The 25090-nt window shown below is 43.5% G+C and overlaps 1 protein-coding gene and 1 long non-coding RNA gene across 5 annotated transcripts; one reads left to right on the top strand and one right to left on the bottom strand.

The window, feature by feature from the left end:
* The first annotated feature begins 8 nt into the window (after nt 1-8).
* Nucleotides 9-18434, top strand: ap4m1 (adaptor related protein complex 4 subunit mu 1). Of its 2 annotated transcripts, none has more exons than XM_085471126.1 (16): nt 9-302; nt 802-860; nt 1073-1158; nt 1581-1687; nt 1811-1907; nt 3084-3194; nt 4427-4504; nt 5030-5092; nt 5303-5369; nt 6340-6393; nt 8992-9098; nt 9441-9532; nt 12931-12975; nt 13487-13537; nt 15319-15436; nt 16524-18434. In XM_085471126.1, the coding sequence occupies exons 2-16, from the start codon at nt 803-805 to the stop codon at nt 16713-16715; spliced, it is 1326 nt and encodes a 441-aa protein (XP_085327252.1). In that variant the 5' UTR covers nt 9-302; nt 802; the 3' UTR covers nt 16716-18434. The 2 variants fall into 2 exon arrangements, with proteins under 2 accessions (XP_085327252.1, XP_085327251.1); XM_085471125.1 differs by having other exon boundaries at nt 799-860.
* Nucleotides 18435-20353: 1919 nt separating this feature from the next.
* LOC146700874 (uncharacterized) lies at nt 20354-24810 on the bottom strand. Of its 3 annotated transcripts, XR_014922636.1 has the most exons (8): nt 24360-24810; nt 24067-24196; nt 22443-22574; nt 22226-22325; nt 22048-22107; nt 21867-21957; nt 21543-21700; nt 20354-20875 (listed from the first exon to the last, which is right to left on the bottom strand). It is a non-coding gene; the product is annotated as an uncharacterized LOC146700874 (long non-coding RNA). The 3 variants fall into 3 exon arrangements; XR_014922635.1 differs by having other exon boundaries at nt 24067-24807; XR_014922637.1 differs by having other exon boundaries at nt 24072-24807.
* Between the last annotated feature and the right edge of the window lie 280 nt (nt 24811-25090).

Here is a 25090-nt window from a genome sequence, read left to right as displayed (position 1 = left end):
ACACTAACCTGTCAACTGAGATGCTCTTGTGGTGTGTGTGTGTCAACTACCCGGATAGCCGGGATCTAGCTTACAAACGAACTTTTTTAAATTTTAATTTCACCTTTTAACATCTTATTTTTGCCGTTTTGAGTTAATAAATGCTGGGTTAGCTCACTCGAATTCCCAGTTACGATCAGTAAATTAGCTTTCCTTGCCAGTCATGGCTTCCTAGGGATTAAAAAAAAGGGTTAAAAGAAACCTTTTTACTTTTTTATTTATTTATTTATTTTTACATCTGTTTCCCCGGAGGCCATCTGTGGGTGAGTAAATCAGTAACTGCTATTAACCTCAGCTTTACAAAATGAGCGTGAAAAGCTAATTTCCGCATGCTAATGGCTTTAGACTGAGGTCGCTTACAGTTTCCGTCATTTTAAAATATTCTTTCACTTCTTCTAGCACATGCACGCATTAAAATCACATTTAAGGGTTTCTCGGATTATTTTGGTTCTAAAATCAAATTCGGCATAAGAATCATTAGAGCTGATTAAGGACGAAATATTTTATTGTCACCTGGGTGTTTGCATGAGGAGCTCTGAGGCTTCGATCTGCCTGAGGAAATCAAATCGTGGCCTCAGGTACTTAAAGTCTCCTCTTTAAAAAACAAACAACTTTTTCCTGATTGTACTTGATTTTATCTCCTTTTCAGTGTTTTTATTTAGTTACCGAGTTCTGTCACTTTTTGTTTGCAACATAATTAATTCATATAAGTAAATAAAGACGATTATTATTTTCTCATTTCTCCTGTGTGTCTCTCAGCAGGATGATCTCTCAGGTCTTCATCTTGTCCTCGAAGGGGGACCATCTCATTTATAAAGACTGTATCCTTCTGTTCCCACAGCTGGAAACAGCTCAGGACAAATGAAAGCTGTATGAATAACTGTATTAGTCCCCCATTAAGTAAACTTGAATTGTAAATATATTTCGGCAGTGCCGGACCTCCATGCTGTCGGCTGTATGGGGACAATTCTGAATCTGAAAATGTGCTTTATTTATTTTGTGTGTAAACATCAACCTTGACCTGACCCACCAGTCCGTGGAGGAGCTGGTAACGACATTGTCAGTATTTTCTACGAGAAGGTCACGGCGCTGACCGGAGACCAGCCTCCGGTCGTCATGGTAAATAAATTATGGCTTCTTTTTATTGAGACACGCATACCTGCTGATTAATGCTCAGGACCATCCAAACACACAAAGTGGAGCTCAGACTTTTTGAAGGGTTTGTTAGAACAGTTAACCTGACAGCAGTTAGATTATTGGTCCGTGTGAGTGACTCGGACTCCACATGATGTTCTGGTGTCTGTTTTGGTTCATTTTATGTGTTTCCATGACGTGGTCAGCGTTCCAGCTGCAAAAGCTGTTGCAATGCAGCAACATCTGCTCTCTGTCCGGACTTTGTCCAGTCAGCTCATAATTAAAAACATTTAAACCAACAATGAGCAGCTTGTTCTCAGATTTCAGAAGGAGGAGTCATTATGTTTGATTATAATGCCAGTTATTTTCTCCTCATGTCTGGTTAAACATCTTTTGTTTTCCTGCAGAATCATAAGGATATTTACTTCGTCCACATCAGGCAGGGAGGACTGTACTGGGTCGCCACGACCACGGCGGGCTCCTCGCCGTTCACCATTACTGAGTTTCTCAACAGGTATGAGGTCATCCGTAAGCTGACTGCTTGTGTTTGAGGATGGCTGTGACCTCAGACAGTTTGAGGCTCTGCACCTGATGGTGTTACAGCTCCTGAGCTGACTGAGCATGCTCTTTGTTGCAGGTTAGCAGCTCTGGTTAAAGATTACTGCGGCAGCCTATCAGAGAAGTCGGTGCAGATGAACTTCGCCCTCATCTACGAGCTGCTGGACGAGATCGTGGTGAGTCTCCGTGCTGCCACCCTTTTGGCTACAGGTGGTGCTGTAAAGTTTTAATATATGTAAAGAAGGACGTAGCCTCAAACCTGCACTCTTACAGATATCCACCTGGGGAAGACTCTGGTCTGATTGTGAAGAAGTCTTTGTGAAAATGAACGTATCGCACTTTTTCTGTGACCTCTGTTAATGCTTCACTGATGAGTTCATGATCTCATTAATTTCCCATGAATTTTCTTCCAATTATCCAAAGTCGTTTTTCACATCGGACAAACTATGAAAGTTTTCCCGTTGGTGTGGAAGCAGTGTGGAGCTTGTTATCGCTCAGGTTTACAGCGAAGAGGTAAAAACATGAGCTGTGGGTGGAGCAGCATGTTTTCCTCTTCTGTAGTGCAGATTTAGCACCTCCTGCTCCATCTCTCTTAGAGGGAAACAAGCATTTAGGCTACGCTCACTCTGCTCAATTCAGATTTTTTTGTCTGCTCGTTCACACTACAAATAAAATGCGACAGCCAACGCGCTCTAGTGTGAACGCTCAAAGCGCCGCATGCGCAAAAGAAGATGTCACACACAACGCGCTCTGTTTAGACCCAGAGCAACAGCATGTGTGACTGATGGCCTTAATATAAAGACTTCGGACTTCACGTTTCCCAGTTTTTGCTTTAAGTTATTTTGTTATTTACATAATAATGTAAATAACCTAATAATGATCCTTATTGCTGTTTTAGAGGAGCGCTGCTTCAAAGGATAGCTGCAGATTATACAGGACAAATAAAATGTTCACGTTTCTCCAACGTTGTCTTCCCAACAGTTTCACTGACATCTACACTGGATGGTCAGGAAGCGTTCGCGATGTCTTCTCCGGCGCTGATAATCGGCGTCTGTCTTGTGTCAGTGACGTAAAAGACGGATTTAATGCGACGTGACCGTCAAACAGCAGTCGCTTTCTGAAACAGATATGTATCGATTCAGTACCACATACGAAAGTGACCCAGAGCGGATTTGAAAATATCGGATTTGTGTCGTTCACACTGTCACACCATGATGGGATAGATGTGTCGCAGAGGGTCAAAAAATCGGCTTTGATGCGCTTTCGCCTGCAGTGTGAACGCAGCTTTAGTCACATTTTCGTTTGATGAACCTCTGCTCGTGTAAACACCGTCCTCTCCTTCTGTCTGTCAGGACTACGGTTACATCCAGACGACTTCCTCTGACGTCCTGAAGAACTTCATCCAGACCGAAGCCGTCACCTCCAGGCCGTTCAGCCTGTTTGACCTCAGCAATGTCGGCCTGGTACGGTAGCACCGCCTCGCTTGCTTGCTTTGTTTTCTTGACATTAGCTTCGAGGGGAACCGCAGCCATCTGTCCTCAGGAGGCATCAAAGTCACATTTTTGTTTTCAGATCATTCAAGGTGATTTGGCCCAGAGGAATAAGAACTGTCATAGCAACAGGATTAAAAACAGGAGTTTCGGCTGAATCAGGTGTTCAGGACGTTTGCTTCACAGTCAGAGGCTTTGGGCTTTTTTTCTAAGGCAGCAGAAAACAAATATGTGAGCCGAGGTCCGTTCGTGCTTTGTAAATCTGTCCTTAGACACACGGATGGATGTAATTTCCTCCAGCTGTCTGGTCTTAATGAGGCTCTGGCTGAACTGCAGACGATGTTAGAGTCGTCTAACCTGCCGAAGAAAATAATCTGAGCCATGTTTTTAAGGTCGGTCTTCTTGGTTCCATAATGTCTCGACACAACTGCCTGTTTTGTTTTCTTCCTCCAAATTTTGAGGCTTTAAGGACGGATTACTCTGTCAGCGCTGGGCTCCTCCTCAAATCTGTGACCTTAAGTCCGTGCACCCAGGGCTGGACGTTACGGGAAGACGGGTTTGACCTCCTCAGTGCACGACTCTTATTAGCTCTGCTGCTGAATACAAGTTTTTCTTGTTGTTTTATGTTTCTGAGCACTCCTGGTTTCCCATCAGCCCCTGTGTCTGGTTTTTGTTAAACATCCAGGGAACGCGTCTGTGCCGATAGTAAAGAGTCCCAGGAGAAATGTTTGGCTGGTCAAACTGGGCTGTAAAAGTTAATTATGTCTTGTCTTCAGTCTGTTTGACTGTTAGCAGCTCTGTGAGTTAGTAAGGTTGTGCTCGTCTGCCTCAAGAAGGCAAGTTTGATTTATCGTCTTCACCTTTATTTTAGAAAAGAGAGTTTATTTGAGAGCAGGAGCATCACATCACCAAGATTTACTGAGCAGTGGCAGCAGCGATGATCAGACACCAGGAGAAACTGAGGGTATTTGGGGTGGAGGCGGGTTGCAAAGCAGCTGGCAGACAGGCCCGCTGTAAAGTTTACTGTTTTAGGGGAAACACTTGTCTGTTTTTGCCTTTGAGAGCTAACTGTGCTGGAACAAAGACCTCAGAGCCTTCGTGGAGCTTTAATGGATTTTTATTTTTAGTGTTCATTCTGCAGTCAGCTGACAGTCTGCATTCACCGCGTTGTTTACCTTGTTTTTCTTTGTTTGCTGTCGTTGCAGTTTGGAGCAGAGACGCAGCAAAGCAAAGTGGCTCCAAGCTCTGCAGCCACCAGACCAATCCAGTCCAGCAGAGAGCAGGTAAAACCCGCACACCTGTGGGAGGGGAACACCTGAGCGAGAGGACGCCGACAGCCTGACAGACGAGTGAAGAACAAGCTGCTCTCGTTTCAAGTCTGTGGATGATCTGTGGGCTCGTTGCCCTGGAGTGGGCTTTTATCTTTTAGATAAACAAGCCTCAAAAAATGAAGGCGATCTATATTCATATACATGTTTTTGTTTCTGGTGTAAAAATGTTGATATTCTTTCATTTTTCCAAGAAGATGAGCTGATTAGTTTAAGACGAAGGTTAAATCAACATTCAGAACGCCTAAAGCCGAGGGTGAGGCAGTCGTCGTTCACCGAGATATGAGTTAGTAAAAGTTCAGTTAGGTCCGTTTTCATGGGAACGGATTTGCTCCGTTTTACAAGCAGGTTTGGAGGTTTGAAACTGACTGTCAGATTTCAGTAAATAGTCTGGTCCCAGCTGGACTGAAAACTTCCTGGAAAAAAACAGAACTTTTCATGTCCTGGCTTCTGATCATCTGGTCTGTGTGTGTTTTCCAGGGAGGGAAGAGCGAGATATTTGTGGACGTGATTGAGAGGATGACGGTCGTCATCGGCTCCAACGTGAGTAACATCAGCGTGAGAAGAACAGTCACACCCGAAAAGCTTAAAAATGGCCAAAAGTGTTTGTGGTGCAGTTTCAGACTCGCAACAAATAAGACTGAATACTCTGAGGAATGTGTTAGTGTCAAAAACATTTAATTACAAAAGATTTCTGAGGTGAATCAACCAAAACAGAGAACTTTGTGCAGAGCTGTTGGGTTTGTGCTGCAGGGACTTCTGATGAAGGCAGATGTGGAGGGCGAGATCAGAGTGAAGTGCTACATGCCGAGCTGCTCAGGTGAGACAGCTCAAAAAGAGGTTCAGCGAGCCACCAGGTGGTGTCTATGGAGGGTTCAGTCAGCTGGTCCCGTCCACTCAGACACATCCGTTGTCAGATGTGTCTGAGTGGATGCACTGAAACTGGATTTCCAAGGATCAGCAGTGGTAAAGAAAAGATGAAGCATCGTATGTCCTCCAGTGAGTTGGAGGATTTAAAGTCAGTTGATGCTCGCCGTCGACTCAGTTCCTGGCGACCGATTTTACTCGTTTAAACGAGAGGAAACAATCAGTCTTCAGTTTTGCTGAGATGTGAAGTCGTACCAGCAACTTCCCATCAAACAGAGAAACGCACAGCCAATCAAACACAGCTGTCATTAAGGTTGATGATGTCATAGGTGGCGCACGCAGCAGCCAGTCCAATGAGAAAAGGCTGCGTCTCGTTTATTCTGACTGGTGTTGATGCACTTTTTGTTGTTGTGTTTATTATTATTATAATGTGAACAAACGCGTCATAATGAGCCAATAAAGGTAAACGTTGAACTTTGAGCACAGGTCAGGTTTCCTCAGTCGCAGCTAATCGTCACACTCAGCAGCAGTAAAGACATCACAGCATGACAGCAACGACAACACTGCTAACTTAACCTGAACGTGAACAGTCCAGGTTCATGTTCTCGTCCAGCAGAACCGCGACCCAGTCAGGAACCATCTGCTTCATGAATGCTGCTGTTCGCTCCCTACACAGAAGTTCGACTCCCCCCCAGTATCCTCTAAAGAGAAGTTTTCGTTTATTTCCTTGTTTAGCTCTCCTCATATCTGAATTAAACTAATCCAGCAGCACCGAGTGAACCAGTACAACAAAAATGTGCATTACAATATCAAAATAAACGTCTTATACGTTAATACTTGTGATTTGTTTCTTTGTCTCTAAAATCTGAAGCGATGTCATCTTCTCGTCTCAGTTTGGTGTGTCTGTGCCGTCTCTTTAACAGAGATGCGAATCGGACTGAACGAAGAGTTCAGCATCGGCAAGTCTCAGCTCAGAGGTAAAAACGCACAATCACATCGCAGCCTTTCATTAGTTTATTGTATTTATGTTATGTTGTCATCACAGAGTAAATAGAATAGAATAGAATTCAACTTTATTGTCATTGCACATGCACAGGTACAGGGCAACGAAATGCAGTTTGCATCCATCCAGAAGTGCTTTAGTGATATAGATATATTACAATATATATTAGTAATAATATAGATATGTAAGTATATTACAGAAATGGGTCTATTATGGTATGTTATAATGTACACGGTATGAAGTATGTTGTGAATATTCTATAACTATAAGTATGTACAGGCTGTAGTGAGTATAAGCTATGTACAGGCTATGAACAGGATATAAATATGAAAAACTATATAGAATATGAAATAAATAACTTTACAGAATCTGAGATATACAGCTATACAGAAATGGGAACTATGCAAGTTGTAAACAGTTGTAGGATTAAAGATTATCGAATGTACAGAATGATTATTTACACAGAGCTATACAGTAGTGCAGTTAAGATAAGTGAGGGTGTAGATAGTTTCTACAGAGGCTATATAAAGTGCTGGTGGTTGTGAGTGGTGGTTCAGTCCATGTTATTATTGTGTGTTTGAGGGTACAGTTGTCCATTGTGGGTGTGTGTATGTTCAGTCCATGAGTTAACGTGGGTCAGATGTCAGGAGGCAGAGTTCAGGAGTCTGACAGCTGTGGGGAAGAAGCTGTTCCGGTACCTGGTGGTCTTAGTCCGGAGGTTCCTGTGGCGCCTCCCAGAGGGCAGGAGGGTGAAGAGTCCATGTGATGGGTGACTGGGGTCTTTGATGATTTTCCCAGCCCTTTTCAGACACCGCTTCCTGTAGATGTCCTTTATGGCAGGAAGTGGTGCTCCGGTGATGCGCTGGGCAGTTTTCATGACCCTCTGCAACGCAGAGCAGTTCCCGTACCAGACTGTTGTACAGTTGGTCAGGATGCAGCACATATGAAGTCCACGATCTGTGTTCAGTAGTGAACAGGCAGAAGAAAGGCTGCTATAAGCCCGGCCTACAGATTTGACATTAAAACTATTCTAACCTGCGAAGAAGAAAGAACCAGACAAAGATGGACTGCAGGGATGTGAGTTTGTACCAGTGAAGGGGATAAACAACAGACAACCGTGTCGTCTGCACAGAAACAGGATTTAACTGATATTACTTAGATATGAAGAAGAGCAGCCATCCGCTTCTCAGGGTCGCTCACATTCACTCCCACATTCATTCAAACTACACAGAAAGACCCCAGCATGATGGTGGAATTGAACTCAGGACCTTCGTGCTGTGCGCCAACAGTGCTGCCCATGAAGAAGAGCAGTGCTGCCACACTTCTAAGTGACAAGTAATTTGCTTTCAAAGTTTTTCACTATTGTTTGCAGTTCTGTAAGAACTGAGTCAGCAGCAACTATAACCTCCTTAAGCAGCATTACTTTGCAGTGACGGTTTTCTGTGTGACTGTATCAGGCTCTCACATCACTGTGGGGCGGTTTTGGTCCACTCTGTATTCTAGTTGTTCGTTCATGCAAAGCTCTCTCAGGTCTGGACTTTGACTGGACCATTGCAGCTTGATTGGTTTATTTTTCAGCTGTTCTGTTGGAGATTTGCTGCTGTACTTGGGATCATTGTCCTGTTGACGACCCAGTTTGGTCCAAGCTTTATCTGTGGGACTGATGGCCTCACAGGTGACTCGAACACTCTGGTATGCAGAGTTCATCTAATCTATGGCGCTGTGTTCTTTTTACAGAGAAGAGGCTTTCTCCTACAGCCCTTACAATCTGTCGTGATCGTTGACTGTTAGCATGCTAACTGAGGCCTGAGCAGTTTCTCTGAGCATTACACGCTCTGAGCTCGGGGTGAAGTCCTGACAGGACGGTCTAATGCTGCAGACCAGCAAACTGACCTTACAGAGGTGATCACACTCAGTGGTGTGATCAGTGATTATCAGCACCCGGGTCAGACTTTCATAGTTATTTGTGTTTCTGACCTGATTCACACGAACTGTAATACACCTTTCATGCTGAAATGTTGCAGCCGTGTTTTTGTTCAGCGATCAAATCAAAGTGAAGTGTGAGTAGAAAGACAAAGTGAGCCGTGCACGATGTCCGTCCTCATAAACACAGAGCAGCGTTAAACGTGCTTCATCCTGTCGGTGTTATTAAAAACAGCACGGCTTCATTTCCTGCTGCTGTTTGTCTCGTTGCTTTTCACAGATGCATGTGTCTTTATTTTGGTATTTATTTGCTTATTAGCTTCACGGTGGATTTAAAGGTTTGAAAGTCGGCACGTACTGAGCGGGGCTGGTTAAAGAGTCCGGACTGCGGCTGGCGTCAGTTTATGGTTATGACTGAAAATGTTGGAGCGGATCTGAGCAGGAAGTCGGGAGACTCTGGGAGTCCCCGAATCCTGAAAAGTCTGGATTCAGATTAGTCGGTGATGTTTTTCAGACAACATCGTGACCCAGTTTTTTTGTGGGTCATGATGTTGGATCCACATCTGGATGGACTCCCATCACTAAGGCGAGAGGATGTGCAGGTTAAAATGAAGGGTGTGTGTGACCTGCCGTGTTTGTTCCTGTTCAGGTTACGGAGCCGCCGTTCGGGTCGACGAGTGCAGCTTTCACCAGGCGGTGCGGCTGGACGAGTTTGACAGCCATCGGATCCTCCGACTGTGTCCCAGCCAGGGAGAGGTGATCCTAATCCTCCAGTATTACATACAGAGAAACCCAACAATCATATGAACCCCTATGAACAAGCACTTTGGCGACAGTGGGAAGGAAAAACTCCCTTTTAACAGGAAGCGACAGCTTTGCCTGCAGGAAGAGAGCTTGCTCCTCAGCACCATCAGAGTCTGCATGAAGCTGCTGCCTGAGCACTCACCTGTTGTAGTTTCAGGGTTACGTCAGCAGCGCGCTCTGGTTTCTGTAACACACTGAAACGTTTCACTCACATCATCAAATCAGACTGAACTCTGAGCGTGTGCAGTTTGTTTCTCGACTGCTCCTCATGCTCTTCATCTCCTCCTCTTGCAGCAAACTGTGATGCAGTACCAGCTCAGCGACGACCTGCCGTCTGCGCTTCCTTTCCGACTCTTCCCCACCATCGAGAGAGACAACGGAGGAAGGTAGGACCTTCAGACACATCGACACAAACTACATGAGGTTCAGAAACCTGCAGTTCCTCTAACGTCCAGCAGAGGCTCCAGCGGTGCACTGTCTCCTCAGACTCCCCAGTTAAAATGTGGCGTGGCCTCCTTAAACGATTCTCATAAAACCTGTAAGTTAAACGAATACTATGCCAACATGAAACAGGTGAATGCTGAGTGACGGACACATCGCTCACTCAGCAGCTGGTTGCAGGGTGAGGGTTGTTGTTGCACAGTTGTGCCAGCAGAGGGCAGACAGTCTGAGCAGGTGTTTCACCTCCTGCAGGCAGGTGAGGTTTGATCTGTGAAAGGGTGAGCTCCGGCGCCCCCTTTCAGGTATATTCGCCTGATTCTTCACCCGTTTGTTCACTCCAGGCTTCCCTGAGCTCAAACTGACATTTATCAGCCATAAAGGGAAAAACGTGCTGGAAAACAGGAAGCAGGCTGCTCCAGCAGTTTTCAGCCTACACCCTGTTAACAGGCTTTCTTCCATCGTTTCCTGCTGCTTTAGTGCAGCTCGCCTTCTATTCCTGTGGCTGCGGCCGCCAGCGTCATCCTTTATAGCAGGTCGGCAACCTTTCTGATGATGAGTGCCATCTAAAGTTTCCTCAGAGGTCAGTGTGCCATATGACTGCATTATCAATAAATTTAATAACGCTCTATATTAACAGTTACACACTATATAGAACCACTTTACAGAATTATATTTGTTCAGATGTTGGCAGCTGTCAGCAAATAGTTATCAGCTACTTTGAAACAAAAAAAGACTTTTTATCCATAACAGCAAATGAACTGAACAACAGAAAATACAAATGCTGTTTATGGCCTCCTCACAACAGTGATAAGAAAAGTAAACTGGGCCAATATGTTTGTTGATACAGAGACACACATGTTACTGTGATCTCTGGTCTCAGAGTGTCCAGCATTCAGAGGCTGCCTGAGGACTCATGTGAGAGAAAACCTGCTCACACAGACATGTCGAGCCAAACACTGTCAGTAAGGCCTCTGCAATGTTCTGAAGACAGGTAAACCTGTCAGGTAGTGACGTCCAGCAGGTGAAAGCTTTGAATGAAAGCCAACGCTGTGGTGACAGTGATGCACAGTCTTGTTGGTATATGTATGATTTCTATACATTTTACGTCAGATAAAAACTTTGGTTGTAAGATTCAGATAATTATTTGTTAAAAGCGAGACATTTTAAATGAGAATAAGAAAGTATGTCTTTGTGCCCCCCTCTCCCTGTTAATGCCCTACCTGCCCCCCTGGCAACACTTTGCTAGACCCGCCCCTGCACAGTTACCAGCTGTCAGCTACATAAAAAAGGATCCTGGTGTTATTTGTCTCTCAGAAACAGTTCATAACTTCAACTCATTCATGTCACCTAAAAGGTAAACCTGTTTCTCCATCACCTGTTCAGCTCTGATGATCCAGTAAGGACATCTCCTGGTTTCATGTTTCCCTCTCACCACATATCCAAACCGACATCATGACCAGCAGCTTTACAGCTGTGGCTCCAGCAAACATCAGCTGATACTAGAAATTAATATTAAATAAATTCTAACAACAGCTGATCAAACGTGCTGCTGTTGTTTAGCGCGACATCAGCTGGTTTCCTGTTTGTGGCGCAGAGAGAAAAGCCGATCAGCTGATCAGAAGAGAGAGTGAGAGGAGAGGCAGCTGTGCAGCAAAGACAGAGTAACTCCAGCTTTGTGTCTTTTTCCATTCGAGCTGAAGTCCGGCACAAACGGTTCCTTTCCACCTCAACACGAAACGTGTAATATTTTCTCTGAATACGAGACGATTCTGTCTTTTTACGGGACGGTTGGAAACTCTACTAACTGACCTTAGGAATAAAATAAAGTTCACTATCAGTAACATCATAGCACCACCCACCTGTATAGAAACTCCGTCATGCTAGCTAGTAGCAGTACGAGTTATTGCAACTGACTGTAAAAAGTCAGCACAACGAAAATAAACTCCATGTAAACTTAGTTTATATCTGACCCAGAGACAGCAGGTCATAACTTCTTACCTGAAGTTCAGTTCACCTGACGCTCGGACCAGCGGCCGCTTCAGGTCTCTGCTCCTGCCTCCCCTTCCTCTCATCCACCTGCTGGCCTCTGTGGAAGCTCCGTGATGCCACCACCAAACAACTGACTTATTTTTACATGTTGACCAGATCCTGACCAATCCACCACCTCTCATTGTTTATACTGTTACCATCGGGCCAGTCCAGCTATGGTTGTGCCATCAGTTAACCCAGGGTTGCCGGCCCCTGCTTTATAGTAACAACTGCAGCCTCAGTGTGAGAGCTGTGAGCACAAAACTCAGTCCATCATCAGGCTGACAGCAGATTTACCCAACAGGGCTGTGCAGTGCTGACTGTCACACCGTAACCATGTGACTGTATTTGGATAAGAGGGGGAATACTGAGCCATCATTGAATCCCAGAGAGTGGATTCTGTTCATCATCATCATCCTGGTGACTCTTCAGTCTCAGCTGACTGCAGCTTTCCAACCTTATAAACTCCACATTTGCATAATGAGTGAAATAACTCCACTGATGAACAATGATGCCGTGAGCTCAGTTTCATGATCAATAATATGCAAATGATTGTTGATCATATCAGCTAAAGCTGCCTAACTTCAGTTTGCAGCATCCCATCTGCAAACTGATGCTAAAAAACGTCCAATTAACATCCCAGAATTTCACCAGACCTGGAGCTCAGACTTCCTGAAAGGTCCGTTGGTCCAACAACCCGACAGCAGGATTATTATAGAAATGCTCCAAAAGCACCGACGCGCCCCTGATGGAAACTTTAACCCTTAATGCAGTTTAAACACATGAGTTATAAAATACAGGTGTGAAATGATGAGCAGAGAATGAAGAGTTTGTGTTTCAGGCTGTAAACATGTTTGTTTCTGGTGTGGGGACCCACTCACCGCTGTAGCCTCTAGTGGACATTAGAGGAACTGCAGTATAGGACTCTAGCTCCGTAGCTCAGGAACGTGTATTTAAATTGTAACTGAACTTAAAACTGAAGCATAGAATAAACTGATTATTAAAGCTCGTTAACCTAAAGTTAACCTGCTGACCTGCCAGCCTGTCTCTGTGTCTCTTTCATTTTATCAGCGTACAAGAAAACCTTCTGCAGTAAAGTCACATCACAGTTTACTGGCAGGCTTTGTGTTTCAGTTTTCGGTGACTAAAACTTCTCTGTTTATTTTATTTCTTTAGTTTTGACCTTGGGGAGATCAGCTTGTTCACTAACATCACACAGGAGCTCACAGCTTTACTCGGCACCATCATGGTTTTGCTGTAGCTGGTTTTATTAACTCTGGGACGTTCTGTGTGAACGAGTTTCTCCTCTCTGCAGGCTGCTGATGTACATGAAGCTTCGCTGCGATCTACCACCAAAGAGGTCTGTTTGCATCCCACATATTTGCACAGAAAGCGCTTCAGGTGGAAGCAGCAGACATGTTTGCTTGAGGCCGTCTGCAGGTGCAGCAGGTGTGTTTGAATGATTCACGGCGTCCGTGTTGGAAACGACACCAGCTGCTGTCGGCCAGACGCCGCTTTAAAGGGCCAGCGCACCAAATTAAAAAGGAGAGTTCAATCTGGGGAAGCAGTCAGCAGGGGCTCACACAATCCAGAGGCATGATGGGAAGTGTAGGATCCTGTCTTTTTAGAGTTTGAGGATATGGGAGTCTCCTTCCTTTCTTCTCAGCTGTTTAAGATAAAGAAGGATTATTGTGATCTGAGGAGGGAACCGAGCAGAATAATGCTACTTTGACTGAATCACTGCTTTGGAGAAAAAGCTCTAACAGCTTTTTTACAATCACTGTAAGCAAAGCGAGGACCGAGCTGAGGCGTCAGTGCAGCACTCGGGTGATAATGACAGATGATGATGACGTCATTGTTTTGTTTTGCAGCGCCGCCATCAACGTGTGTGCCACCATCCCCGTCCCCAAAGGCTCCGTGAGGTGAGGCGCTGCCATTCAAACCAGCTGCTGCTTCTCATGGAAATCAGTCTGTATGTAAACGCAGCGCCGGCGCGTCGATTTCAATGTGACTCAGTTGTTGTTGTTCTGCCCGAACAGGAAGCTTAAGGCCAGACGAGAGTTCCTCGAGCCTGTGAAGAAACCGCGGCTCTTCTTAGAAGTGTTTTAAATAGAAAACAACATTAGCAAAGTAGGAGGGGCGGTTCTTATTTGTTAAGGAAAGTCATGGAAATCAAAGTCAGCGATGTGTGGAGGGCCTCGAGACACAGTCCTGCTGCGCAGTCACAGGTGACGTACAGGCAGCAGGGATGGTGTTGGTTTAGGTTCTCACGTCATGTGAAGTCCAAACCAGTAAAATCATAAAGACATCAATTTACTTAAAAGCCTGTCAAACTCAGCGCAGATCACATGATCAGATCCCTGTAATCCACTGATCAGAAGGATTACAGGGCCGCTTTTTAATCACTGTGCCGTCATGTCAATGAAACACCAGGGATACTGATCGTAAGTCAGGTTCAGAGGGCCAACAACGAGACAAACCCTAAACAGGAACGCTGTGACAGGACACTTTGCATTTGGCTAGTCTCAGTGTCACTGCTGCTAGCAGGAGGTGATACCTGGACCCTGTGGAGGGTGCACAGGTAGTCCAGCTCTTTGCTGTGTCTCCCAGCACAGGCTCAGGTCCTTAACCATCAGCAGGGCCGGCATCTGCTGCTTTGTGTCAGAGCGGCACACATCCCAGCAGGTCGCTGATGCTCAGAGATCAAGGTTCTTTATTTGTCACATGCATAGTTATACAAGTATAACTATGCATGTGACAAATAAAGAACCTTGATCTCTGAGCAAACAATCAGAAGAGGGTGGCCCGAGGGCTCGACGTCCTCTGGTGCTCAGTGCCCAGCACCGTGGAGCCCGACTTGCACTGAACCATAGAATAACCACAAGCTCCACACAGAAGAGTCTGGCAGCATTCAGGCCGCGGGGCAGAGGGGTCGTGGTTTCTCGCTCCATCCAGCCGTAAATCTTCCAGCAGCAGGCGTGAGCTGAGGTGGTTTCTGTACAGCTTGTGTTGATGTGGCAAACTCGCAGCGATGAAGTTTTCATCACAAAGTTTTAAGAAAAATGTTTCAAAAGTTTAAAGCTTTAACCTCCTAAGACACGAACTCTTTCACGGCATTTTTAATCTCTCTTTGCTCTTTGGCCTGATTGGGACCCGATGAATGTAAAAACAAAGAATTACCTGACTTTTGTTTTTGATGAAAATGAGATCCACGTATGAGGACATTCGTTTTAAATTTTGATAGAAGAGTGGCAGCATAACGTCCTCGTCAGTGGATATCAGGCCCTTGTAGAGCAAAATTAGTATTTTGGTCTCCAGACGGCTTTGAGCTGCTTGAATCAGAATGAAGTCTCATCTGAGGCCTTGCTTTACAAACTGCTGCCGACAGCTGCGAGTGATTGATGAACGTTGCGTCCTTCCTGTTGGACGTTACGCTCGCCGTGACTGGAGAGCTGAGGTCAGTTTAACGACCACAGAGTTCAGTTATGGACGGAGCAGCATTGTGGAAAATGACGGTTACATCAGCTGAAAGCTGCCGTCAGGATTACCAATCAAATCATGTCTGAAAGCTTCTCCGCCTCGCCGCCGCACACTGAGATTATGTCTGTAACAGCAGCCAGGTGACCTCTGACCTCTGGCGGGGGTGGTTTGCAGCAGGTTGTCAGGTGTGAATGAAGCCGCTCACGTTTGTTTGTTTGCTCAGTTTGTCGCAGGAGCTGAGCAGCCCGGATCAGAGCGCCGAGCTGAAGCCGCAGAGCCGAGCCGTCGTCTGGCAGATCGCTCGCTTCGCTGGAGGGACACAGCTCTCAGCGCTGTTCAAGGTAAATGGCCTGTATTTGTGTAGCGCGTCACACACACTGCTGATGGCAGCTACATTGTAGCCAGAGCTGCCCTGGGGCGCCCGGACAGAGGCGAGGCTGCCGGACACTGGCGCCACCGGGCCCTCTGACCACCACCAGTAGGGTGGAGTGGTGTCTTGCCCAAGGACACAACGACCGAGACTGTCGGAGCCGGGGCTCGAACCGGCAACCTTCCGATTGCAAGGCGAACTCAACTCTTGAACCACGATCGCCCCGTGTGTGGTGACCACATGTCTGGAAATTTGTTCATACTAACAATCAAATACACAAACTCTTGTGATGCAGGTCAAAATGAAACTTTCAAACACATAAATGTAGTTACAGACGGGCGACACTCAACCGCTTCCTGCAGCTTCACAAAAACGAAGCGCAAACATGGCCGCCATCACAGCAGTGACAAAAACGATCGGGAGTTCCAGTTACACGTTATTCTTCCTGCTTCACGCCCTCTGTTACAGCGTGCTGATCGGTCAGAGATTTAGGAAAGGACCTCCTCCCTCAGTGGCACCTGCCTCCAAACAACAGGCAAAGTGGTCATGTGATCACTGAAATCAAGATGGAGGATGGTGCAGTGATGTGTCTAATCCTAAGAGACGGTTCAGGTTTTAGATTTGTGCTTTGATTGAAGGAAACACAGTCCAATTGGAAAAAGCCTGAACAAGTATGGCGTGTTTTCACATGACTGCACAGTCCCGTGAAAACACGCTAATCTGATTCATTACCATCAATGTGATTAAAAAGTTCCAAGAAAACAGAAATATTAATAGAGGAAACGTTTAGCTTTACTTCCGTCATGCTGGTTAAACGCCTGCTCACACGGGCCTAAAGGCTGGTAGTGACCGCCCGGCAACCACCGGTCGCTAGGGACAAAAATGAATTTACCGAGAGGTTTGCGAATGTTTGTGCGAATCTCCAGACGGGTGTGAGGTGATACTGAAAGCCTCGGCTGCCTATAGTTTGTGTGAAAGATAACAAGTTATCACATGAACATATAAATTATTAACTAACGAGCACCCCCACCCCTCACCTCTGCCCCCCCTGTTTTCAGCTGGAGGTCCCCAGCCTCAGCTCGGCCTCTATGTTGGAGGTCGGTCCGGTGGGTCTGAGCTTCGAGCTGCCGAAGATCACTGCCACGGGGCTGCAGATCCGCTTCCTGCGCCTGTCGCCCATCCAGCCTGGCCCCTCGCAGCGTTGGGTCCGATACGTCACCCACTCGGACTCCTACACGATCCGGATCTGAACATTTGGATTACCTCAGCGATGATCTTACTGACTGATCACAGGACTGGAGACGAGACACGTGACATCAATAACGCAAATGTGATTCTCGCTGTTTCATCCTTTTGTGACTCTGTGTTTGGTGGTTTGTGCAGAATCGGAGCTATGTGCTGATTCAGTTGAATCATTTCTGCTCGGTGACCAGTTCCACTTCTCTTTGTCCTCCTTGCATTTAACCTTCTAGGCATGACATAAAGTTGAAATTAAAATTGAGCTTTAGGACACTGTGTAGCTCTTTGTTTCCTCAGGGTGGATGGATGGTGGCGCTGATGATGAGGATGTAGGCATCCTGGAAGTGAAGAGCCAGCTGTTACATTTCCATTCAGGCCTTTATAAACAATCCCTGTTATTAGTTCTTGTGTTCTTTTTGCTCAAGTTCAAACTAAAGTTTAAACTAGTGAATTCCTTCACCTGCTGTTCATGCTGATGTTCAGGAGCTAACTGGTTTAATCTGACATTGTTTGTCTTTGCTAGTCCTAAAGTTTGGGAAAAAGAAGGTAGCGTGACTTCTTTATGTTTGTAAAGACATGCCACGTCTCATCCAAGGAGCTCCTTCAGTTCTAAAACAGGAGAGTCCTAGGTATTTAACCTGTTTGGAGTTGATCCTGACAGTCGCTGGTATGGCTAACGTGACCCATCTGTCACTAGGACACAAACTTCTCCTGCATTTCAAGTTCACATAAATTAATATAAATATGTAATTGTAGTTTGTAAGTAAATTAAAACTGAATTTCTATGACACCTGCAGTACCGTCACGGCCCACTAGGTTAGATAACGGTCCACAGGACGAGAAGTCGTTGGCCCCCTGGTGGCCATTAAAAATCGTAAATGGCCTGCATTTGTATAGCGCTTATCTAGTCCATAGGACCCCAAAGCGCTTTACACTACATTCACCCATTCACACACACATTCACACACTGGTGATGGCAGCTACATTGTAGCCACAGCTGCCCTGGGGCACACTGACAGAGGCGAGGCTGCCGGACACAGCTGCCCTGGGGCCCTCTGACCACCACCAGTAGGCAAACAAGGTTAGCATCTTGCCCAAGGATATTTGGCATGCAGCCAGGAGGCAGCCTGGGATCGAACCACCGACCTTCTGATTAGTGGCTGACCTGCTCTGCCACCTGAGCTACAGCCACCCCATGAAAAGAATACAGTTTAAGGCACTTCTGGTTTCACTGTTAGAAAACCAACTTTTGGGGCTTATTCAGGATAAAATATTTCTGTTCACAAAGAACCAACTGTTAGCTCTAGATGAATCGAGTAAAGTGTCTGTCTAGCTTCAAATAAACGTGTTAGTCCTTAAAGTCCAATGAAGAACGTTCTGATCCAAACCTCATGTTGTGCAGAAACTGGAAGGAGAGACCGTTGAAAGCAGATGTTGTTAGCACATGTAGGCAGCACAAGAGCTACCTTTGAGCTACCATCTCGTGTTCACGTGGAGGGTCCGCCACATGGAGTGCCATTCCAACCCAATTAGTGTTAAGTGGATTATGAAGCCCTCGAAAACCGAGTGAGTGTTTGGCAATGCTTGATGCGTGACCTGTGACTCCACTCCTCTCGAGCGCGCCGCCTGTTCAGTGTCAAATGTAACAAACCTCCAGATATGAGTGGCGTGCTGTTATTCCCTTGGTAATTAATAAGAACTTTCAATAAAATGGAAATTTTGTTGGTGTATCTAAGGACAGAATTTCTGAAGTAATGCAATTAGTTCAAATAACTATAATTTTATTATGCTTTCCCAGAAGAAGGGAGTGGGGTTTTCCCATTGCTCTTGCTGTGACATCGCCTTTAGTCTGAGAGCAGAGAGTTCATCAGATGAATGAAAGTTTCCTAAAATGCACCGAAGCCAATAAACCAACAGACTAAGCCTGGAGTGAAAGTACGCAGCCTTAAGCATCAAACTTTAACTGATATCAGTGTGTTAATAAGATTAATAGAAATATGGTATAAACACCATGTTTCCTACGGAGCTATCTGCTCTTTACAACAAGCTAACAGTGGGTATGTGTTTGATATGTCAAGAAATTAAACAGGATCAACAGCAAAATCTATTTTTCATTCATCCAGGTGACTTACCTGGATGACCTCATCGAGACCATTTTTTAATTTATTTTGGGATTAAATGTTCTAAAAGTGACACATGAACAAATTCCTGCGTCGTAAGAAATAAGTTGTTGCTTTATTGTACGCCTGCATTCGTGGTTAGAAACTTAAATGATGAAACATCCCAGTTGATGCTCGGTGTTCTGCAGCTGATAATATCAGAAATTAGTTACAAAATAGTTTGAAGTTGTGAAATGCGTGTTAAGTCTGGAACGAGGTGACAACATCTAATCTTTAACTGCACAAGCTGCAGGCTTAACTTGCAAATGTCCTGCAATGATGTCACAGGGCAAACGCCTGCATGTCCTTTTACAGCGCAAACACTGTTCCTACAGCGGCTCAGAAGAACATTAACATCTATGGAGGAAATATGGAAGCTCGTCTTTAACACTACATTTAAATTTCAATCTAATAACTCAAAACTAGGGTTAGCCTGACACTCGGTAACTCAAGAAATGTTGTTTTAATAAGTCCAAATTTGAAGACAATAGCCCAAAATTGTGATTTACAGATTAAAGCCTGAAACCGTGTAGTTTATTGGTCAGGCACTCGGATAAGCTGAGGTGAAGCCCAGCAGAACAGGTTGGAAAAATGAAGCACGTGTCTTAAACCCGTGTTCTACCTGAAGACCAATATATGGCGATGACTGTGGTTGCATAAAAAGACCTCCAGTCTCCTAGAGGCTTGTCACATGATGTCAGTCTGCATTCCTCCAGAGTGGTCTGCAATATTGGAGGTGATACACATTAGGGCAAAGTATGTATTCCCTCAGTAGTTGGTGACGGTTCCTGGAGGTTGTTAGCGTATGCCTGGTGAAATCGGTTGCAAGGAGCACGCTGCGACAAAAACGTCTTTGTGGTTGCTTCGGTTGCCTGTAGTTTGCATGGAAGATGCCAATTGTGGGCAAACGCTTTGCTAATTACTGATGTGGTGACGGTGAAACCTGAAATAGTGCGATGCAAATCAGAGAAGGGTCGCCTTCAAAGTACAAGTGATGGCTCAGAACCACGCCGATATGTGTCAGAAGGCACAAATTCCACTTTGAAGGTGAATCTTCGACATTTCTATTTGTGTTGCTTTTTTCACACACTGTAAAAAAAAATCTGTCAAATTTACGGTAAAATACCGGCAGCTGTGGTTGCCAGGAATATACCGTGTAAAAAATGTGGAATCTGTAAAAGACAATACGGTATACTGGTTTTGTAACCCTAATTTTTAAGGTAGACAACGTATTATTTTACCAAAATCATGATAGAAAAAACCAAATATATTTGTCAATTATACAGCAATTTAATGTAAAAAATGCAACTTTCCATAGCTTTTTACGGATATTTGCAGTAAAAAAAAAAGTAATAATATAATAATATTTACAGTAATTTGTTGTTAATTTAACAGTAATAGGATAGACCCTATTATTGTAAATAACTGTAAAAATAACAGAAATATGTTAAACCTTATTAAAACCTTTGACAGTAAAAAACACAGTGAAATTGTATAACAAATTACAGCATTTTATTTTGACCAGATACATTTTACGGTAAATTCCTGGCAACCACAGCTGCCGGTATTTTACCGCTAAAAATACAGTACAATATGAGGAACATAAATGGTTTACCGTACATTTTACATTTGCAACCGCTAAATATAGAAAAATCTAAAGATGCTCATATACAACCAAGGTAGAGAATATTACTGATAAACAATGAGAAAATTTGACATACCATTTGAAAACAGACTAAACATATTATTTTCTCTATTCCTACAAAACAGCATAGATCTTGAGAATACAGCATGTGTCCATATATATGGCTGGTAATCCATGGAGGAATGAATAAACATGAAACAAAATATTACCTGCCCCTGACCTATCAACAGTAATGAGTCACTGGGTCCTGCCTTGGTGAAGGAAAGGACTCGTTGGAGTTTCTAATGCGCATGGTGTTGAAGATACAAGCTCTGCAGGAGTACTTCAATGTCCATCAGGAGTTCACTTTGGACTGGCAGGATCCCCTCTGCAGCAAAAAAAAATGGACAAAGTTTGATCAGTGCTTGAGCAAAATGCACAGAAATGAACAAAACGTGCTGCCAAAACCAGATCTAATGATAAATGATTTCTTAAGTGTAAAATATACAGTTCTTAAAGGATAGCTATTGTCAAAATGCAACCTGGGCTGTTTTTTTCAGTTTTTTTTTTTTTACTGTAAACGAGACAAACATATATCTAAAAGCATAATTACGACAAACAAGCCGTTTTTGAGATTGACCGTGATTTTGTTTTGTGGTCAATAGCCAGTGAATGGGAATACTAGGGGGCCGGGGCATAAATTTGAGCACATCAAAATCGATACAGTAAAAAAAAAAAAAAACAAAAAAAAAAAACAGCCCAGGTTGCGTTTTGGCAATAGTTATACTTTAAATCTACTTATGTAAAAGTGATACATAGACAACGCAGCCCTAATCACAATCATAATTTGTTGGAAAACGTATTTAAGTTTCGTATTGATTTATCATAGAACTTGAAGTTAATGGCTGAATGCATGGTGATGAGACCTATCATTCAATCTACATTTTATAGCGTATGAAACTGCTCACCTGGACATGAACCTGAGCTCGGCTGATTAAGATTAGTGTCTCCTGTCCATCTTTCTTTAGCAAAACTTGAATAATACCACTGCTTACCTCTTATTGAATCTTTGGGTGCAGACTTAATTGAAGAGCCTCGTATAAACAGGCAGGGTGTGATGTTTAGGGAAACCAAAGAATACAGCCGCCATCATTTCTGCCAGAAGACTCATTGGGTGCAACGAAGCTTTCATTGTGGACTGGCTAGATACCTTCTGCATTCAGAAGGAAAACAAGAAGGGCATACACCATAAACAATAATAACTGACAAAAATAATGAGACAAGAAATTAAAGTAACAAAATAAGTGCAAATCAAGTTTCCCTGTGTTACAGTGTAGCTGAATGTTTTTCAACAATTTGATTTACGGTAAAACACATACCAAATATTTCCAGCCAAGGTTTGTTTCAATCTTCAGCATTTTTTTCCTGCCATTGTCTTGAAACTGTTTCATCTGTCTCTCTCATTTGATGCTGTTTACAAAAACAAAACAGCAATATTGTAAAGGGAAAAAGGAAAATTAATTTAATGGAAAAAAAAAAGATTATGACCTGAAATCTCACCATTTCCTGAGAGTCACAGGTCCTTTGAGTATCCTTATGGTTTCTGCTCAAATTCAGTGTCTGAAAAGGGCAGGAACAAAACAAACCTTTTTAATCATAATAAAGACAAAATAAGATTTAGAGACAGACGACAAAGAAATGTGTAAAATATCTTCTTGAATCTGTTTACTTTACTAACCTTGAAAGAGACTCTTGGGTCTTAGCTGTGCCACCACCCTTAAACCTTAAAACAGATGGAGATGATATGCTGGCCTGGCTTGAAATTTCCATATTTGGTGCTGTAAAACAATATCACAAACAATAGATTAATTGTACTTTTTGGACCTTGGCCAAAGCATAATAGAAAAAACAGAAAGTCCTTCATGGCTATTGTGCAATGAAATCATAATACTTACTGGTTTGTTTCTCAGATGTCTCCACTCCTAATGATTGTAGTGCCTCCAGTACAATTTCAAGGATTGAGGCAGACAGGTCCGGCAGCACCTTAGTAATGGAACTCCTTATGCTGCCCCCCATTTCCAAGATGTCTGATAAAAGAATGTGAATAAAGGTCAATTTACACCAAGTGGTACCTTTGGTCTTAAAATATGAAGCTGATCTTGCTTGATACTACACTTTTATACAGTGTTTCGTAAGTACCAAACTAACAGCACCATTATTGTGACAGCACACTGTGTTTCAGTGGAACCATTTGGTACCCATACTTCATGTAAGATGTTAATGGATAGAAATCAATTAAGTCAGTGGGTTTTGACCAAAAAAATCATTTTATTTAAAACAGCTTACTATCACTTATGTCACACAGAACATCAGCAGGAGGCTCAGTAGAGGGCTCTTCTGATTTCTGCCACAGATCAGACTCTAGCAGACATCTCAAAGTCTCTCTTAAAGGCACATAATAGGCAAACCTATCTTTTCTGTTTTCATCTCTCCCTAAAAATATTTTCTTTGGTTCCACATAGTTGAAGGCTTTTTTAAAGATCTGAGCTCTGGAGTGCACTGTCCTCAATGGCCCGGTATGACATGCAGAAAAAAGATCATAGCTTTTGACAGACTCACAGACTTTGTTGATGTCCTCCTCTGATAATGATGTGTCATCTTTTAACAGTGATGCAAGTTTACCCAAACTGTATGCCTGTCCCAACTCATGCATGTTCTGCATTTCCTCTACAATGTTCTGTATGGTTGAAGCAGGCAGTAGAAACTGACCCTGCAATTTTAAGTAGAATAGTGAAACGTTTCTCAGAAAAAGATCACAGAATTCAGGGGGCATTTCCATGTTATCTTCATGTGTAATAGACTGTGCAGCAGGCTCGGAAATCAAGGGTACAAAGTCATCTGATGTGGTTGGAACAGATGATGATTGACATGCAGACTCTCTATATAAATCACCAATGCTGCTGTCTGAAAACTCTGTGTTTACGTGACATGTGAGCAGCAAAAGATGATTTAACTCTAAAGGTATTTGTGCATCCTCTTACTGGACAAGTGACCACGTGTCCTTCCACAATATGGCTCTTCAGATGAGCTATTAACTCTTTAGAGTTCTGACACTGACGTTCACACATCGCCATTGCACATGTAAACGAAGAAACCACCACCACACCAGTGACATGGGTGGGGGCAGTGTCTTCGGTAAAAATGAGCCTTAAACGCGCCATACCTGGTGTATGTCTGCTTGCAGCCTGCTTCAATACACCGAAAGAAACAACGTGGCTCATTCCGATGCAGTTTACAATGAAGCACGTAGCCCCTTGATGACTGAACTACCTTACCACAGAAATTACACGTTAACATAACTCCATGTACTTTGGTAATTCCTCCCTAGCGAATTAAGCACGCCATATACAGAAACTAATCCAGAGCAATGCTTCCCTCGCAACAGTAATGCTAACTCAACTCACAAATGCTAACTAAATTCACAACCTCACTCATAAAAAACAAACTGCTAAAATTATCTATAAACGCTGGGCTGGTGGATTTTTATAACAGAGATAACTTGAAGTTGCATGTACTCACCTCACCTCGAACTAATTGTAAGCTGCCAGGATGTCTACAAATTCCGAAGATGCTGTGGTCCAAGCAGCAATAAATGGCGCTAATATACGAGTTCAAAACTGTGTCCGTTAGCGAAGCCAACTTGAGTCTCCTGCATGAAAAAAAGAGCGGTTGGCACACAGCTCAGCAGCGCGCCGCGCTATTGGTCATTTTCAGGTGACGTCATCCCGCAATGTAACGTCGCTCTTTGTTTCTTTAGGAGGTTCGAATTTGATCAGAAGTCACGTCTGCAGACCGCTGCAGCCACGTCTTACCTTGCTTCCCCTTTTTTTGGTGAAATGGTTCGCTCATACTGCACAATGTTGCTACCAGATTTTTTTTCTCTGCAATTCGAACGTAAAACGTCTGTACACAGTTTACCAGCAGTTTAGCTACCAATCAACAGCGATCACACAAATTCAAAATTTAAGGCCGACCCACTTAAGGTGGTCTGATAATATGGCGTGAAACACAACAACATAAAGTTGTTTTAAAATAATAATTAAAAAAGATTATTGAAATCAATTTTATTCACAACCATAAACTTTATTTTTAACATCTTCTTTTGCTGTTGATTTTTTTATCAGAAGGTTAACAATGATATACTGCAGGCCTAACTTTTAATCTGTATATCAGTATCTGAATTTTAAAATAAAAAAATACTATCAGTTTTATTGTCTTTCACTGCTGATATTTGCTTTTTTTTTAATGGTATGTACTGGTTGTATTATTATGGTGGACCCTATTTTTTAACATCTTGTTTCTGTAAAAATGAATGTTTTTGTTTGCTTAAAAATCTACAGCTTTATACTGTGAATTCCAATGTGCACAACCCCAAAAGATGTAGTTTTACTCAAATAATACCGTAAAATCTAAGTTTTTCAGACATTTCAACATTACAATATGTAATTGTAAAATGTATGCATATTTATTTGTTTTCACAGAAAATATTTATAATTTCAACATTTTATTACAGTAAAAAACAAAGTTTTATCCAGTCTCACAA

The sequence above is a fragment of the Copadichromis virginalis genome, linkage group LG10, assembly GCF_057382275.1.
Source record: "Copadichromis virginalis isolate Kocher_CV1m ecotype Utaka linkage group LG10, C_Virginalis_male_GT1.1, whole genome shotgun sequence".
NCBI classification, from domain to species: Eukaryota; Metazoa; Chordata; class Actinopteri; order Cichliformes; family Cichlidae; genus Copadichromis; species Copadichromis virginalis.
This window is presented reverse-complemented; position numbering and strand designations above follow the sequence as displayed.

Bases quoted from the DNA above. Each gene is read 5' to 3' on its own strand.
- ap4m1 (XM_085471126.1), top strand. From the start codon at position 803: ATGATCTCTCAGGTCTTCATCTTGTCCTCGAAGGGGGACCATCTCATT. The intron at 1,908-3,083 runs GTGAGTCTCCGT...TCTGTCTGTCAG, and splicing joins AGCTGCTGGACGAGATCGTG to GACTACGGTTACATCCAGAC. The intron at 15,437-16,523 runs GTAAATGGCCTG...CCCTGTTTTCAG, and splicing joins AGCTCTCAGCGCTGTTCAAG to CTGGAGGTCCCCAGCCTCAG.